This window comes from Oncorhynchus kisutch, linkage group LG8 (genome assembly GCF_002021735.2).
Source record: "Oncorhynchus kisutch isolate 150728-3 linkage group LG8, Okis_V2, whole genome shotgun sequence".
NCBI classification, from domain to species: domain Eukaryota; kingdom Metazoa; phylum Chordata; class Actinopteri; order Salmoniformes; family Salmonidae; genus Oncorhynchus; species Oncorhynchus kisutch.
The window spans coordinates 67,407,901-67,425,530 of record NC_034181.2 but is presented as its reverse complement, the minus strand read 5'-3'; the positions used below and the strand labels follow the sequence as shown (position 1 = coordinate 67,425,530).

The window sequence follows — 17,630 nt, the reverse complement described above, 5'->3', positions numbered from 1 at the left end:
TAGATAAAATGCAATTGGTGTTCGATGTCTGTAGCTTATGCCTATCCATACCATAACCCCACCATGAGGCATTCTGTTTACAACATTGACATCAGCAAACTGCACGCCCACACGATACCATACATGTGGTCCACGGTTGTTAGGCCAGTTGGACATACTGCAAAATTCTCTAAAACAAAGTTGGAGGCGGCTTATGCTAGAGAAATTATTATTACATTCTCTGGAAACAGCTCTGGAGGACATTCCTGAAGTCACCATGCCAATTGCACACTCCCTCAAAACTTGAGACATTTGTGGCATTGGGTTTTGTGACAAAACTGCATATTTTTGAGTGGCCTTTTTTTTTTGTCCCCAGCACAAGGTGCACCAGTGTAAAGATCAAGCTGTTTAATCAGCTTCTTGATATACCACACATGTCAGGTGGATGGATTATCTTGGCAAAGGAGAAATACTCACTAACTGGGATATACATTTGTGCACAACATTTCAGAGAAACAAAGCTGTGTGTGTGTGTATGGAACATTTCTGTGATCTTAAAAAAAAAAAAATGTTTTGCCCTTTTTCTCCCCAATTTTGTGGTATCCAAGCGGTAGTTACAGTCTTGTCTCATCGCTGCAACTCCCGTACGGACTCGGGAGAGGCAAAGGTCGAGAGTCATGCATCCTCCGAAATACAACCCAACCAAGCTACACTGCTTCTTCACACAATACCCACTTAACCCGGAAGCCAGCCACACCAATGAGTCGGAGGAAATGCCATACACCTGGCGACCGTGTCAGCGGTGCTGCGCCCGGGCCCGCCACAGGAGTTGCTGGTGCACGATGGGACAAGGACATCCCTGGTGGCCGAACCCTCCCCTAACCTGGACGACACTCAGCTAATTGTGCGCTGCCCCATGGGTCTCCAGGTCGCGGCCAGCTGCGACAGAGTTTGGACTCGAACCCAGAATCTCTAGTAGCACAGCTAGCACTGCAATGCATCGTGCCACTCAAGAGGCATGACCAACACTTTACATGTTGCGTTTATATTTTTGTTCAGTATAAAAACTGCCAAATCAATCCTCAGTCTCCCACTGACCCGAGAGACATGCAAAGCTCTCATCATAACTTTCCAAAGGGCAGTGCCGTGCCACCAGAACCAAGCCAAGGACAGATCTTTTCCATGGGAGGCAGCATTTACTTCTGTGCCAGCTCTCCAAATGTAGATCATAGGTATCATCTATCACTCAGGCTGTACTCACCCAGTCAAGTGTAATGTGCACCATTCAGGACTCAAACCTGTAGGTTAACATTAGGGCAATTCCATGGTAACAGAATGATGCTGAGACAGATTCTGGCTCATTGCCGCCTGGCTCATTGCGAAACAATTTGCCAGAATTGTACGTAATTATGACATAACATTGAAGGTTGTGCAATGTAACAGCAATATTTAGACTTAGGGATGCCATCCGTTAGATAAAATACAGAACAGTTCTGTATTTCACTGAAAGAATAAACGTTTTGTTTTCGAAATGATAGTTTCGGATTCGACCATATTAATGACCTAAGGATCGTATTTGTGTGTGTTATTATGTTATAATTAAGTCTATGATTTGATAGAGCAGTCTGACTGAGCGATGGTAGGAACCAGCAGGCTCGTAAGCATTCATTCAAACAGCATTTTGCTAACAGCTCTTCGCAATGCTTCAAGCATTGCGCTGTTTATGACTTCAAGCCTATCAACTCCCGAGATTAGGCTGGTGTAACCAATGTGAAATGGCTAGCTCGTTAGCGGGGTATGCGCTAATAGCGTTTCAAACGTCACTTGCTCTGAGACTTGGAGTAGTTGTTCCCCTTGCTCTGCATGGGTAATGCTGCTTCGAGGGTGGCTGTTGTCAATGTGTTCCTGGATCGAGCCCAGGTAGCGGCGAGGAGAGGGATGGAAGCTATACTGTTACACTGGCAATACTAAAGTGCCTATAAGAACATCCAATAGTCAAAGGTATATGAAATACAAATCGTATAGAGAGAAATAGTCCTATAATAACTACAATTTAAAACTTCTTACCTGGGAATATTGCGGCAGGTTAGCCTAGTGGTTAGAGTGTTGGACTAGTAACCGGAAGGTTGCAAGTTCAAATCCCCGAGCTTACAAGGTACAAATCTGTCATTCTACCCCTGAACAGGCAGTTAACCCACTGTTCCTAGGCCGTCATTGAAAATAAGAATTTGTTCTTAACTGACTTGCCTAGTTAAATAAATGGTTAAAAAAATATTGAAGACTCATGTTAAAAGGAACCACCAGCTTTCATATGTTCACATGTTCTGAGCAAGGAACTTAAATGTTAGCTTTCTTACATGGCACATATTGAACTTTTACTTTTTTCTCCAACACTTTGTTTTTGCATTATTTAAACCAAATTGAACAAGTTTCATTATTTATTTGAGGCTAAATTGATTTTATTGATGCATTAAGTTAAAATAAGTGTTCATTCAGAATTGTTGTAATTGTCATTATTACAAAGTAATTGTTATTTATTTATAAAAATAAAAACATATTTTTTTAAATTAAAGACTTGTTTCTTTTTTTTTAATTCTTTTTTTTAAAATTTATTTTAAATCGGCCGATTAATCGGTATAAGCTTTTTTTGGTCCTCCAATATTGGCGTTGGTATTGGAGTTGAAAATCATAATCGGTCGACCTCTACACATACACAAAAGTATCTAGATACATAGACTCGTCTTGAAAGGGAAAGATGCACATCCCTAATAATTATGGATATATGATCTATTCATTGCGATGTATCTTGAACAGGTACACAAAAAAGGTATAAAAATGCACTATCCTCCTTTGCATGTTTGGGTATTATTTTACACATTAGAATAATAGCCAATATGCTCCCCCAAAACAAGACCACATTTGGTTGGTACGGACCAGACCATATATGAACCAATCATATAAGTCTCTCAAGTTTGGACATCATAGTAAAGCACAGTAAAGTACGTAGAGTAGTGTTCAGTACATTACACTGTACCCTGTACAGTGCTGTTTTGTATTGATATCGACTCTACATTTCTTTACTGTATGTACTGCAATGTGCTGTCTAAACTTGTGAAACATGTCTAAAATTCAACTACTTTTCAACATTTATGCACGTCCGGTGCTCAGTGGTTGAGGACGCTGGTTACAGTAAATGGAAACAGAGGGGGCTTATTAGGTAGGTGTCAGTAAGAGCCAGGAGAGATGACATTAACTGAGAGAGAGAGTGAAAGAGAGAGGGGTTGTCTAGACTTTTCACAATTATGAGCTGAACATAACAGTATGCCAGTGGAAGGAAGGACAGTAGCAGGTGAACCAACTGTGGTTTGTGACTACCATCATCTCCCATTGTAGCCAATTCAATTGCAGTAATTCTGTCATTGATTTTTCAGTCATTCTGTTACAGATTCCGTAACATTTTGTTGTTGTAAATAATGACAAGTCAATAGGCAATATTTCTTAAACTTACAGAAGACAAATCATTTCAGCAAAATTAAATACAAAATGTTGATATTAGTTGTCAAGGGTCTTAACTGCAACAACATTGTGTTTTAATGTTATTCTAATAGCTTTTAAGACTTCTGGCAGGCGTCCAGGTTAGGGGAGGGTTTGGCCTGGGTAGGCCATCATTGTTAATAAGAATTTGTTCTTTACTGACTTGACTAGTTAAATATAGGTTCAAAATAATCATTTAAAAACATGTTGTTTTCTAAGACCCCTTTGTTTGACCTGAAATCAAAGGCTTTGCTTATTCCTAAATTTAAGGGTGGAAAATTGTTTTTAAAAAGCTATATGCCTTAATTAAAAATATATATAGAGTCAACCTTCATTTGATGTGCTCCTATGAACTTCACATGTTGGTGGTCGTGAGTCCTATAACATGGAAATGGCCATTACAAAATCTTCCATGGTATTTCAAAATACTACTACATTAGTTGTCATCTCATAAAGGGAGTTCCAACACTTCCCCTGTAATAAAAAAGGAAGTAGCAAAACAATTATTTCCATGTTTTAAATATATTTGCACTATTCCATAACAATGTCTGATGTTGACCATAAAACATCAAGTCAATGTATTGATGATGGAACTTATGACCATCAAAATAGGGAAGTGATATCCCACGGATGGATCCATGTCATCCAGAACCGCATTCCTTCCCACTGGTTTAGGGGTAGCATTGGGGGACACTGGCCTTACAGCAGATTATTGTGCAGAGAATCAACAAATATACTGTAGTGTATTTTCCGATGATTAACATAAGCCTATGTTAATGGTGGCATTTTGCAATTTATGACTAGGCTATGGTTACATGTTACCCAAGTTGTTCAATATTTTTCATATGATGTCCATTAGATTAGAAAAGTTTATAAAAAAAGTGCCAGTCATGACTTACCCAATGTTGTAATTTGACAGACAAACAAGTCTGTGTGCTTCAGTTCCTGACATGCCACTATATATAATCTAAAACCATTTACACAATATTGCAACCAAGAAATCACAAGTTGGTTCTGAATGATTGTGCACCACATAATATGGTGATATCAAGTTAGACAATTAACATTTAAGTATGATTATCTTAAACATCAGTCAACAACAGTTCAAGTGCAAAAAGCAAACCACATCTATTAACATATTATGGTTCCTGGTGATACTTCATAATTCATGTAGGGAGTTTCTATATGAAACCAAAGGATAAGACAACAGGTGAAACGTGCATAAAAGTAAAATCACCATATTATTCAGTGTGCAAATTGAGTATATAATTCTAGAAGCTGACTGAGGAATGAGTGCAAAAATCTTTACCTAGATATATGTGAAGTGATTCATGTTGAATGTTGCCGAATAATATTTTGCAGGCATGTACTGATACAATATGCAGGTCATTATTATGTATGAAAATATGCTTAGGTGCAGGGCAGCCTGTGTTATTATTACCATAGCCATTTATACCGCCATGGATTTGAAATACATGTTGAGACATGCAAAAAAACAATGATTGCGGTTTTCAACCCAGTTAGCCAGTTGTGCACGCCTGCACTTTCTCCCATAAACTAACTTCGTTATAACGCGGGCAAGCGTACTAGCTACATACTATTCTGTTTTCCCGAAATTACACAAATTGGCTAGAGTGCGTGCACTAATGAGGATACGGAAACCTTGCACAAGTCCAGCCCATATATACCTCAGTGGCCCAGCTCGATAGTGTTAGTTACCAACCGCGAGTTTTCTTGCAGCACCCGGGTTGTGAATAATCACCCATTTTGACCGTTCCAGACCTGTCCACCACAACGAAAAAGGCAGCGATAACTTGCTGCTAATGTCATGAAGATGTGTCCGACAATTTATAGTAAACAATATTAGCTCTTGGTACCAGGAAAGTCACGAAAAACTGTAAAAAGTGTCATATTGTCAACGCCAATCACAAAGGTTGACATGTTTACGTTTATGGAAATGGAAGAAGGAGGCAACACTGTAGCTGCAAGTTAGTAATGAGCTGGCTAATTAAATATCTGGGCTAGCTAGCTAGATGTAGCCACACTATAATGGCAAAACACATGGAGCTGGCTCAACTAATGTATGTTAACTAAGCTAGCTTTCTGGCTAGCAATCAAAGTAGCACAATGCTAGCTAATGGTCCTCCTTACCAGATGGAATTCTTTATTTTGAGCTGCAACGCACTGGCCTCAGTCCCTTGCAGTCCAGGAACTAGGGATGGTAAGGTGCTTATTCCAGAGCCCAGCTTCGGGTGCTGATCATGTTGTTGTTGATCCTCAGTCATCACGATGAGATTCAGGATGGGAGGAAAGGGATCTTTAACATGCAGGCCTCAACCTGGACCTCGAGAAAGCAGTTATTTTCCTACTGTACATTACGGACCCACCCGTTCTCATTTGCGATATACGTGGCCTCAGTTCCAAGGTAGAAACGGTGCCGGGAAAACATGGTTAGACAGTTAATTTCGAACACCATGCACAGACATGTTAAAAAAAAGTGTAGAGGAATACAAAATGCAGGCTTTCACCAGGGTTCTGTCGCAACCTTTTGGGACGACCCGTGCGTTTGCAAACGCTAGTGGTGGAAGTGTTTGCGATGCTGACTAGTATTCTGCCAGCAGCACGAAAAGTGACGTCACTTTGTATGTTAATGAAGAAACTTCCTAAATAAAAGCCCGCATTTCAAAATTTGCAATGTGGATAACTCATTCAAAAGATGTTTACTTTAAAAAAATTGTTTTTGTCTCTACGAACCAAATATGTGTAATTTTGGAGGGGGACCTTGTCGCACGGCCTACTACTGCTGGCTTTTCACTCCGTCTCCTCCATAGCAATATACTGTAATAGATTGTACTACATGGGAAACATATTGGCTTGTAGAGAGAAAACCTTTCTATCTGTCTCAGCTAAAGTGGTAAATGGTAAATACTCAGTAGGGTCTCTATTAACCAAATATGGTTAGTTTTGGAGTGGGACTGTGTTGTACATACACAGGAAGTAGGGGTGCTGCAGCACCCATTGAACAATCGGAATACTATTTAATTACAGATTTAAAATCACAAAATAAAAAAAATCACTGGGCCTTTACTAGTCCTGTATTAGGGAACAATGTAGCCTTGATTATATATATTTTTTCCACAAACGTTTTTTTCCTGTCCTTGTTCTCTCTCTCTACAAGCCAATATGTATCCCATGAACAGTCTATGACAGTACATTGCATTGGGGGCTATGTAGGAGCGGAGTGAAAAGCCTGCAGCAGGCCGTGCGACACAGTCCCCCTCCAAAACTACACCATACTGAATATTTCCAACCCCACTTTAGCTGAGACAGGTATAAAAGATCTCTCTACAAACCAATAAGTATCCCACCGTGTATTGAGTTGCAGTGAAAGGAGTGGGTGGAGAAAGGTGTCACCATTTCTTTAAATATAGCCAAATGAATAGCTTTCAACATACCAGTACTTGTACAAACGTTCAAAATAAATGCTGGTATAAATACAAAATAAGTTTAAAAAACATCTATATTCACAGTTTAGCGTGTCTTTGCAAGGGAACTCTTATTTTGAAGAAAAGAATGCGCGATCGTTCTGCCAGCATAATATCCTACTGCTAGGAGAACGGTAATGTGATGCTGCTGCTGCTGTCAAGCATCGGCAGCGCAGGCGCAGGATACACGAGTGAAGAATTAAGAGCTTTTTTTCCCCACACAGCGGTGGTGAGCAGCCAAGTACTGTGTGCCTAATGGCAACATTTGGCTTAAATGCCCACAGTAAAAATGCCTTATAAAAATGTATGAATGAGCAGTACTATGGACGTGGTCTTCAATAATCCAATGAGTTTGTAAGATAACAGTTAGACATTTCTATTTCATTTGAATGCAATTATTTACAATCAATGGTAAACACATGAACATGTCAATGGCATTATGCTCCATGTGTGGACATGTAGCGAATATGTTAGCCTTTGTAAAGGCTGTCCCCCTACACATTTGCACATTTCAGCTTTTCACATTTTATGTTTAGCAAATAACTCAAGTGAATGTGTTCATTAGTCCACAATGGGTCCCTAACATCATCTTTTTCGTATCAAAGTCAAGATTATGGAAAACAGCGAGAAGAGCAAATGTGCGTGTTCCTTCGCCTTGTCGCACAACAGAGAAAAACATTTGGCCACGACTTGTTGCTATGCAACCGCAACGCCACCCGCCAGATTCAGCACATCAAAATGTCTGAAAGAAGAATGCATGAGGTGAGTCGATGTATTGTTTCAAACAACTAGCTACAGTATTATACTGCTAAAAGACGTTAACATACCCATTCACAAGCTAAATACAAGAAGAACTAACTAGCTATAGCCACCTTTATGTGTCCTAGTTATATCGCTGTTTAAGATCTAAGTTAGCTAACTGCTAGCTAGATAGTTAGCATGCTAGCTAAAAACTATATTATACGCAGCCTGACCTTCAACGAAAGCGTTGTTCCTTTGAAATGTTATATGCCTGTTGACTAAAAGAACCAACAACTAATATATTTGTAATTAGCTACCTAACTTACTACATTTGTTTATTCAGACCAAAAGACCCATGTCATCCAAGGCAGAAAAGTCTCAAGGAGGAAAATCTGTGAGACGTCCAGCCTCTGTCCCCTCAAAGAAACCATCCACGATAGACCTACTTGCTAAAGAGGAGGAATACAAGTAAGGTTCCTTGCCCAAACATCTGTACCCATTGCCAAACATCTATTGAGTCAATGTAGACTGTATCATATGAGATGCTGTAACCAGATGTAACCCATTCCAGACGTATAAATGCAGAGCTGGAGGCAAAAACAGCCGAACTAGTTAGGCAAGCGGAACAGGTTATGGTAAGCGGTTTAAGATAGCGACCTGACCAATTGACACTCTTCAAAACAACATAAAACATTCATTTTTAGACATATTTGTTTTATTTAAACATTATTTTTCTTTCTTTTTTTCAGAGTGACCAAAATGAAGTCTTGTCAAAGCCAATCTCTTTCCACCTTGATGTTGACATTGAGGAGGAGGATTTCAAGTAATAAAATATTGCGTTGCTCTAAACGTATAGCATTTCAGTGTAGTAGACTGGATAAGAATATATGAGAACAGCCTATAATACAAATGTATGTCTTTAGGAATGTGAACATGCTGGAATCTTCAGTTATGAAGCCCACTACTAAGGTGCAGTATTCAATTCAGTATGATAGGTAAAATGTAACATCTCAGAGACGCAAAGGTCATTTCATTTCCTTGATTCCTCCCTTCCTCTCCCCTCACCGCCTTTTTAAAACCCATTGGATGAGAATCCAATTCTCATCCAATGTTCTTGAGAAGAAAGCGAGGAATCAAGGAAATGCAATTGAAATTCTCCCTAAATCATATTTCCGTTGCTCAGGTAATGCCAAAGAAAAGGGTCACATCAAAATCCAATTCACAAAACAGACCTCATGGAAACCAGAGAAAAGCACAGTAAGAATGTTATCCTTATCAAAAACGTTCACACAAATATCTAATGGAAACATTGGAAGATTGTGAAAGGTTATGGCTTAATGAGTGTCCAGCATTGTGGATATCAGTTCCTTATGTTTATTACTTTTTCAATTTTTTGTTTGAGTTGTATTTTGTTTATTTGTTATTTTATTTCAGAACAACAAAGGCAGCTGCAGTTGAGGATGTTGCAGTTCTTGAAGATTTTGTGGATTTTTCCTTGTCTAAAACAATACGTAACATTGAGGGGAAGCTGGATGATGGAGATACTCATGACAATCTTATGGAAGATATCATGCCCAGTGTTGGGCATGAGATGGGATCAGGTGAATTCTGATTTCATTTATTACACTTTGTGCCTTTCTCACACATTCACAATATTTTTATTTAATTTTTTTATTTCACCTTTATTTAACCAGGTAGGCAAGTTGAGAACAAGTTCTCATTTACAATTGCGATCTGGCCAAGATAAAGCAAAGCAGTTCGACACATACAATGACACAGAGTTACACATGGAGTAAAACAAACATACAGTCAATAATACAGTATAAACAAGTCTATATACGATGTGAGCAAATTAGGTGAGATAAGGGAGGTAAAGGCAAAATATCACATCTGGAGCACAAGAATGGATCTTTGCAAAAACATGAATTACAAAAAAATAAGTTATTTATCAGAGTTCCAGAATATCAATTGTTTCAGCCTTCTTGTATATCCTTAAAATGATATAATCTCACATATCCTAAAATTATATAATTCTTTATGTAACTATAGTATAATATTTTTTGTGTGTGCTGTGTTTTAGATGCTCAAATCCGTTTTCTCAAAGCAAAACTTTGTGTAATGCAAGAAGAATTTAACCGGCTATCATATGAGTGCAACAAAAAGGTAATGATAGAAATATGAGAGATGGAAATTAGGTATATTTCTGAGTAAAATGTAACATTGAAATAAGTATAAAACATTTATTTGTTCTAGGATGATGCAAACAGTAGTTTAAGCACCAACATAAAGGAGGTGGAGGAGGATCGAGCTAGACTACAGAAGACCACAAACATTCAGCAAACCCAGATAGAGAAACACAGAGCTTTAGCAGAGGAGTCTAACAGAAAAGGTGATGGGCTTCAGCAACAAGTAACTGCTCTACAGAAGGTGGGTGTCGAGGATAAAACAGTTATTACATTTATTCTCTTTCTAGTTTTTTTGGTCATATTAAACAGCACATATTGTAACCATGAAAGTCCATGAACAGTGACTGAGAGAAACCTAGACGTGTGTAGACAGCAGTTGAGATAGCTGTTAATGTCTTATTGCTGAATGGGGAGGGGGACATTATACAGCTTAGACACAGTTGTTAATGAAGGAAGAAATCAACCCCTCAGCAGGGGAATGCCTGGCATGGTCTCATTAACATGGTCAGCCTGTAAGGTGAACCTCTCCTGCAGCTGGCGATAGTGCGGCTCTCATGTGACAGATATCTTTGGAATTCAGAGAAATCCCCCAGCGACATTTCCCTCTCCTTGACTAGGGGTGGAGTAAAACATGTTTGTATAATATTTCCCACTGGGAGGGATCACAACAGAGACATACACTGAGTGTACAAAACATTAGGAACACCTTCCTAATATTGAGTTGCACCCCCTTTTGCCATCAGAATCGCCTCAACTCGTCAGCATGGACTCTACAAGGTGTCGAAAGCATTCCACAGGGATGCTGACCCATGTCGATTCCAATGCTTCCCACAGTTGTGTCAAGGTGGCTGGATATACATTGACTGGTGGAGCATTTCACCTGGATTCACCTGGTATTTTTGTATTGTATTTATTATGAATCCACATTAGCTGTTGCCAAGGCAGCAGCTACTATTCCTGGGGTCCAAACACACCAAAGCACCTACATTACATATAAAACAAGATAAAACAGTGAACTATGTTTGTACTGAATGTGCTAAAGATAAAACAGTACATCATATAACATACCTACACCACCACATATCCACAACACAAAATGTGTGCGTATGCATGTGTCTGTACCTATGTGTGTCTCTTCACAGTCCCCGTTGCTCCATAAGGTGTATTTTTACATGCTTTTTAAATCTGATTCTACTGCTTGCATCAGTTATCTGATGTGGAATTGAGTTCCATGTAGTCATGGCTCTATGTAGAACTGTGCACCTCCCATAGTCTGTTCTGGACTTGGGGACAGTGAAGAGACCTCTGATGGCATGAGTGTCTGAGCTGTGTGCTAGTATTTTAAACGGACAGCTTGGTACATTGAGGTTGTCAACACCTCTTACAAAAACAATTAATGATGAAGTCAATCTCTCTTCCACTTTGAGCCATGAGAGATTGACATGAATGTCATTAATGTTAGCTTTCCGTGTACTTTTAAGGACCAGCCATGCTGTCCTGTTCTGAGCCAACTGCAATATTCCCAAGTCACTCTTTTGGCACCTGACCACACTACTGAACAGTAGTCTAGGTGCGACAAAACTAGGGCCTGTTGAACCTTCCTTGTTGATAGTGTTGTTAAGAAGGTAGACAAACACTTTATTATGGACAGACCCCCCCCATCTTAGCTACTGTTGTATCAATATGTTTTGGCCATGACAGTTTACAATCAAGGGTTACTCCAAGCAGTTTAGTCACCTCAACTTGCTCAATTTCCACATTATTCATTAGGAGATGTGGTTTAGGGTTTAGTGAATGATTTGTCCCAAATACAATGCTTTTAGTTTTGGAAATATTTAGGACTAGCTTATTCCTTGTTACCCATTCTGAAACTAACTGCAGCTCTTTAAGTGTTGCAGTCATTTCAGTCGCTGTAGTAGTTGACGTGTATAGTGTTGAGTCATCTGCATACACACTGGCCTTACTCAAAGCCAGTGGCATGTCGCTAGTAAAGATTGAAAAAAAGCAAGGGACCTGGTCAGTCTATGTCATGGAAAGATGTTTTGTACACTTCGTGTATGTCCACTCCCAGAGAAAAGAAGAATGAATGGTTGATGGCTTCCTATTGCTTAGTCACAACAATTATCGGTTTAAATTAACTATTAGCGTTTCATTTCTGAAATATAAAGTTAATAAGTAACTGTGATGACAGTCAGTTTTTGTAGATATCTAACCAAATATTACCATTATCATTAACAGTGCTTTTGAAAATGTGTGTTGGTGCGCTATAAAAACATTACATAAAATGCTTTTACTGAAATAGCTTGCCCCTGTGTGTGTTTAACAAAGGAAATCGAGGGTTTGAAGAGAGCACAAAAACAGGCAGCAACCAATCACAGTGCCATAGAGGTAAGACTGAACAGAGCCTTGGAGGAAGTTGAGAGGTCCAAGACACAACTGACCAAGATCAAGCAGATGAGCAAGGTAAATTAAACCATACCACCTATCAGTGCATTTAGTGATCACATCAATCATAATTTACACTGTAAATTGTATTGATAGATGGAACTATACTAATAGCATGGTACGGAGTTTGGTATTCAAATTTGGCTTCTGTCACTTGTTGCATAACCCAGGTTAAATAGACTTGTTTTATGTCTATCCTTTCCAAAAGGACACAGCAGACCAGGAGCATAATAAAATAGAAACATTAAAAGCTGAAAACAAGAAGCTGGAAAAGCAAAAAGCTGAACTGATAGTGGGTTTTAAAAAACAGCTCAAACTGATTGATATACTGAAAAGGCAAAAAGTAAGTCTTCGTATTAAATGCAAGTCATTATTACAAGGCAGTATCATTGATATTTCTCCTTATCAAACTGACATATTTTCCCTCTTGCTTGAGCAGATGCATTTTGAAGCTGCCAAGATGTTGTCATTTACAGAAGAGGAATTCATGAAAGCTCTTGACTGGGGGAAATCATAAAGCAATACTGAAAAATGTATGTAATACAATCCTGCTTGCCTTGAATGTATTCTTATGGTTAGCTACAACATTAATTATGTGGCCTTTAACATTGTATGTAAGTTATGTAGTATGTATGCATTGTTCATTTATACAGAATATATTTGTAATGCAGTTGGATTTTAAAAGTTTAACATTTTATTACAATAATGGGGTTAAATAAACTTAAACTGTAGTTGCATCATCACCTAATAAAGGAAATTGTGTTTTTTTTTAAATGACTAAATGACTTCAACTGAAAATTGCTGCACCTCCATGATAGGATTTATGGTGTTGTGATATGCAGCTAGTGGGATACAAATTAGTCATTGCAACTTCATACATTTGAGTACACCATCGCCATAAGAAATCCACCATTTGATACACCAAAAAAAACACTAGACAGCATCTACCCAATAATGCCATCTAGTGGTGTAGTATAGAAAGTGGTTATTCATCATCTCCCCAGCCCTCTTCATCAAAGATGTCGGCCTGTCGCTTTTGGAAATTGCCTCTGAAGTCATCTTCCCAGAATATGCCCTTAACATTTGAGAATAACATAGTCAGTTTCAAAAGTGGGATCTTGCATCAAAAGTTTTTTTTTTTTAAAGAATTGACAGCCAATGACCAGAGTTGAAAGAAAAACGCAAAGAAAACACTTGCAGTAGAACTAAAAAGTAAGACAACCTCCTCTCCCTTACCTTAGGAAGATAGCCCAGTAGTTTTGTGGCATGGAGTTTGAGAAGTCTTTACCTTTCCTCCTCAATGATCTGTTGACGCAATGTCTCCCTCTCCTGTTCCATTGCTCTTTCTTCAGCCTCACGTTCCTTAAGGTACCTATAGACTATCTCTGAGGCAGACAAAACAGTGTTAAACAGAAAAGCTTCAGTTACAATAACACCACTTTGATGTTGATAAAGAGTGCACAAGTGTGTTCATGATGAGAGCAATATACTGTACCTTGTCAGCCAGGTACTGCTGTCTCCTGTCCTCCAGCAGTTTCTCCACAGCCCTCTTGTGCTCAAGTTGCTTCATGCGACGTTTCTGCGCATTCATCTGCTCTATGTGGTCGTCATCAGCAAACTTGGCCATCATCATCTGCCTGAAGGTCTCCTCCACCTTCTCAGCCTGCCTCCGCATTTCCTTGAAGGCTATTTGCTCTTGGCAGGTCTGCTGCAACTCCAGCCTCTGTCTGATTCTCTTCTCCATATCTTCCTGTTAACCCGTTTAAAAGGGTTGAATCCTCTAAAGGCGGTTTGGAAATTTAGGAAATTATCAAATGTGAATATGCTTGCTTACGATTTGTTTCTGCCTTGCAGCCTCGGCTTGCTCCTCCTGACAAAGCTCTTCACAAACACGCTCCATCTCGTTACACTGCTGCCTGTCCATTTCAATCTTCTCAGTGAGCTAGAAGACATTCCTCAACAACCATTAATATTGTTGTAATAATTTCTCACTTTGTACACAAAAAAAAGACTAGAACATATTCTTAAATATGAACATAGCCAAGTGTTTTGCAAATTAAGTGACTTTTCTCCCCCTTACCATCTGGTGAAGGTGTTCTTTCGCCTGCCCTCGCTCTCTGACGTTCTCCATTCTGCTCTTCTCCTTAGCTGCTGGTAACTGGCAAATTCCAGGATGCGTCTGTTCTCAGCCTCCATCTTCTCCCGCTCCATCAGTCTCCACTCAGTCTGGCTCTTGAACTCCTATGTACCTTTGAGTGGCTGTTATCTTCTCCAGTCTTAACTGCCTCTCCCTGCAAATAAGGTCATTTGATTTCATTATATACTGATCACTTGATCAAGCAGGAAACTTAAGACAAATTGTGAAAACAGACTGCCACTGTCCACTCACATTTGATCCTTCTCATAGATCTTCCTGGTGATTTCGTCAACCATGAGGAACTCCTCATAAGCCTCCTGGCTCTTGTGCTCTTTCTCCTCCAGCTGCTGCTCCAGCTCCTGCTGGTACTGTACCACCTCCTCGTAGCGCTTATGGTCTTGCTTCTCCTGCTCCATAGAGGCCCGCTCATGCTCGCTCTTCATCTTACGAGCAATATCAGCCTCCAGATGCTAATGTCAGAGAAAAATATGGATTCACAAAAAGCACAACCAACAAGTGTTTTGGTTCAAGTCTCAGATGTCCCTTCTACCCTGGGAAAGGACATTTATGAATTTACCACTGTCTCATATCTCAGACTCCTTTTCAGCAATCTGTGCGGCCCTCTCCAGGTTTAGTTATGCAGACTTGAGCTTCCCCTCCAACTCACGGAGATCAACACTAAAATTACAAAGGAAACATAAACAGCAACATAAAACATCCATCCTGCAAAAACTATGGACAGATTATTGTTGATACACTAACCCTTGGATTTTTATTAAAGTCTGAAAGGCACTTTCCCATAAGGCAAGTCAAGAGTATTTTTGGGTTGACCGAAGATTATGATCACTTGCCAGAAAATATAAATTAGCTATTTACATGCTCCATATATTGCCTGCTTTTCATCTACACATAGGGGAGGAATCAGAAAGATCAGTACTGGAATTTGTTGTATTTTGGTTCAGTAAAAAATAAAATCTCAGCAGGCTCAACTTGCCCAACTGCCATAAATTGACTCTTTCAGTTTTAGGCTACTGGAATTAGTTGCAGTTCAATTATTTTCACTTCTTATTTTTAAATGACCTGCCCAATGGGGCAACCTCAGAGCAGGTGTGACTGCTCAGTTCACTTGACCCAGGCAATAGGAGGGCAACCCTTAATGTCAACCTTGCCAACCCCCTCATTGTTGGGACTTCTGTTCTCTTTTTTTAAATGTATTTATATTTTTTGAATTTTACCCCTTTTTCTCCCCAATTTCGTGGTATCCAATTGTTTAGTAACTACTATCTTGTCTCATCGCTACAACTCCCGTACGGGTTCGGGAGAGACGAAGGTTGAAAGTCATGCGTCCTCCGATACACAACCCAATCAAGCCGCACTGCTTCAAGCCGCACAGCGCCATCCAACCCGGAAGCCAGCCGCACCAATGTGTCGGAGGAAACACAGTGCACCTGGCAACCTTGGTTAGCGCGCACTGCGCCCGGCCCGTCACAGGAGTCACTGGTGCGCGGTGAGACAAGGATTTCCCTACCGGCCAAACCTTCCCTAACCCAGACAATGCTAGGCCAATTGTGCGTCGCCCCACGGACCTCCCGGTCGCGGACGGTTACGACAGAGCCTGGGTGCGAACCCAGAGTCTTTGGTGGCGCAGCTGGCGCTGCAGTACAGCGCCCTTAACCACTGTGAGGCCCTTACCTGTTCTCTTTTATATATTGCCTCATTTTTTCATCTCTAAGCTTTACATAACTGATGCGGGTCAGTTCTTGTGCCATTCTCTCTTATTCCAGTTGCTTTTCCTTGTATATTCTCTCCACTACCTGTAAGAGTCAGATGAAGCAAGCAATTACTTTTAGGACCCGTTTCCCTGACACAGATGAAGCCTAGTTGTCCTTTAAGCGGGTGCTTTTCATGAATGCTGTGTGAGGGTGATACCTTGCATGCATACCTTATCAGAGCATCCTCAATTTGGCTTTCGTGCAGCTCGTCTTGCACCTTGCGTAGGTATCCCTTCTTTTCAAGTCTCTCCTCACTCATTAGATTGTTTGTCCTTAGTGATGCGTTTTGTCTGGTCTTCTCGTTGCACCTTCTGCCGTCAATTCCGAGATCACCCTCTGCTGCTGACTGTGCGTCATGTTGAGCTGCTGGCTCATTGAAGCCTCGAGGAAAGACTGCATAAGTTAATGTCAATATATCAAGCAAATACATACTGGCTACTACCAGTGGGAATAATAAAATATAAATACACTTTGGAGTACTGCTCAAGCTAGCTAGCTAGCCTGGCTTACTTAGCACTAACAGCTAGGATAAGGATTTCCAAAGTGGGTTCATTTGAATGAATATTACTAGCACCAACAGAATCAACCAATTTTAAACAAGGGATCTGTGTAAGTTGAGGGTGCAATACAATATAATGTAATATCACGAATCGCTATTGATGTTCTTAATAAATCCTCTACAGGATCGTTGTCCCTATACTGGGACGGTTGAGCTAACGTGCGCTAATGTGATTAGCATGACGTTGTAAGTTACAGAAAACTTTCCAGGACATAAACATTTCTTATATGGGCAGAAAGCTTACCATTTTTGTTAATCTAACTGCATTGTCCAATTTACAGTGAAAAAATACCATGCTATTTGAGGAGTGCACAACAACTTATCACGGCAAATGGTTTGATACATTCACATCTGAAAGGTAAATAATGTACTTACATTCAATCTTGCTCTGATTTGTCATCCTGAGGGTCTCAGAGATAAAATGTATCATGGTTTTGTTTAATACAATTCATTTTTATATTCAGATGTAGGAACTGGGTTCTACAGTTTAAAGTTTGAACCCCTGCTGTCTACACCCACCCTGCCCTGCCATCTAGATGTGTGAAAGTTAGTGTATAAGCTAATTATCCATTATGTATGACATTTCTGGGAGTGTGTAAACTTACATTTTGTACTACCATATCATTTTTGTATGTTCTCTATAGTTATGTACTTGAAATGTATCAATTGACCAATTCAGCACATTTGGGCAGACTTGATACAAAATACTGTGCAGTATTGCAATGCTCTACTGGATCAATCTGAAACTTTGCACACACACACTGCTGCCATCTAGTGGCCAAAATCTAAATT

At 39.8% G+C, this 17,630-nt stretch overlaps 2 protein-coding genes and 1 pseudogene across 6 annotated transcripts in view; 1 reads left to right on the top strand and 2 right to left on the bottom strand.

Annotated features, from left to right (window-relative positions):
- The window catches only part of LOC109895239 (DNA-binding protein RFX7), a 35,886-nt gene extending 29,775 nt beyond the window's left edge, over positions 1-6,111 (bottom strand). For 3 of the 4 annotated variants that reach the window (XM_031830956.1, XM_031830957.1, XM_031830959.1), the window contains exon 1: positions 5,665-6,110. In XM_031830956.1, coding sequence (XP_031686816.1) covers positions 5,665-5,798 — 134 coding nt within the window. In that variant the 5' untranslated portion in view covers positions 5,799-6,110. Of the gene's footprint in view, positions 1-5,664 lie in introns of all 4 variants that reach the window. The other variant, XM_031830958.1, reaches the window with a different exon arrangement.
- Positions 6,112-7,217: 1,106 nt separating this feature from the next.
- On the top strand, positions 7,218-13,144 carry tex9 (testis expressed 9). Of its 2 annotated transcripts, none has more exons than XM_020489018.2 (13): positions 7,218-7,352; positions 7,604-7,760; positions 8,083-8,207; positions 8,311-8,374; positions 8,489-8,562; positions 8,663-8,708; positions 8,923-8,996; positions 9,174-9,340; positions 9,820-9,902; positions 9,993-10,166; positions 12,254-12,388; positions 12,579-12,713; positions 12,810-13,144. In XM_020489018.2, exons 1-13 carry the CDS (start codon positions 7,309-7,311, stop codon positions 12,885-12,887), a joined length of 1,356 nt encoding a protein of 451 aa, XP_020344607.1. In that variant the 5' UTR covers positions 7,218-7,308; the 3' UTR covers positions 12,888-13,144. The 2 variants fall into 2 exon arrangements, with proteins under 2 accessions (XP_020344607.1, XP_031686815.1); XM_031830955.1 differs by having other exon boundaries at positions 12,579-12,717; positions 12,810-13,117.
- LOC109895240 (meiosis-specific nuclear structural protein 1-like) lies at positions 12,832-15,759 on the bottom strand (annotated as a pseudogene).
- Between the last annotated feature and the right edge of the window lie 1,871 nt (positions 15,760-17,630).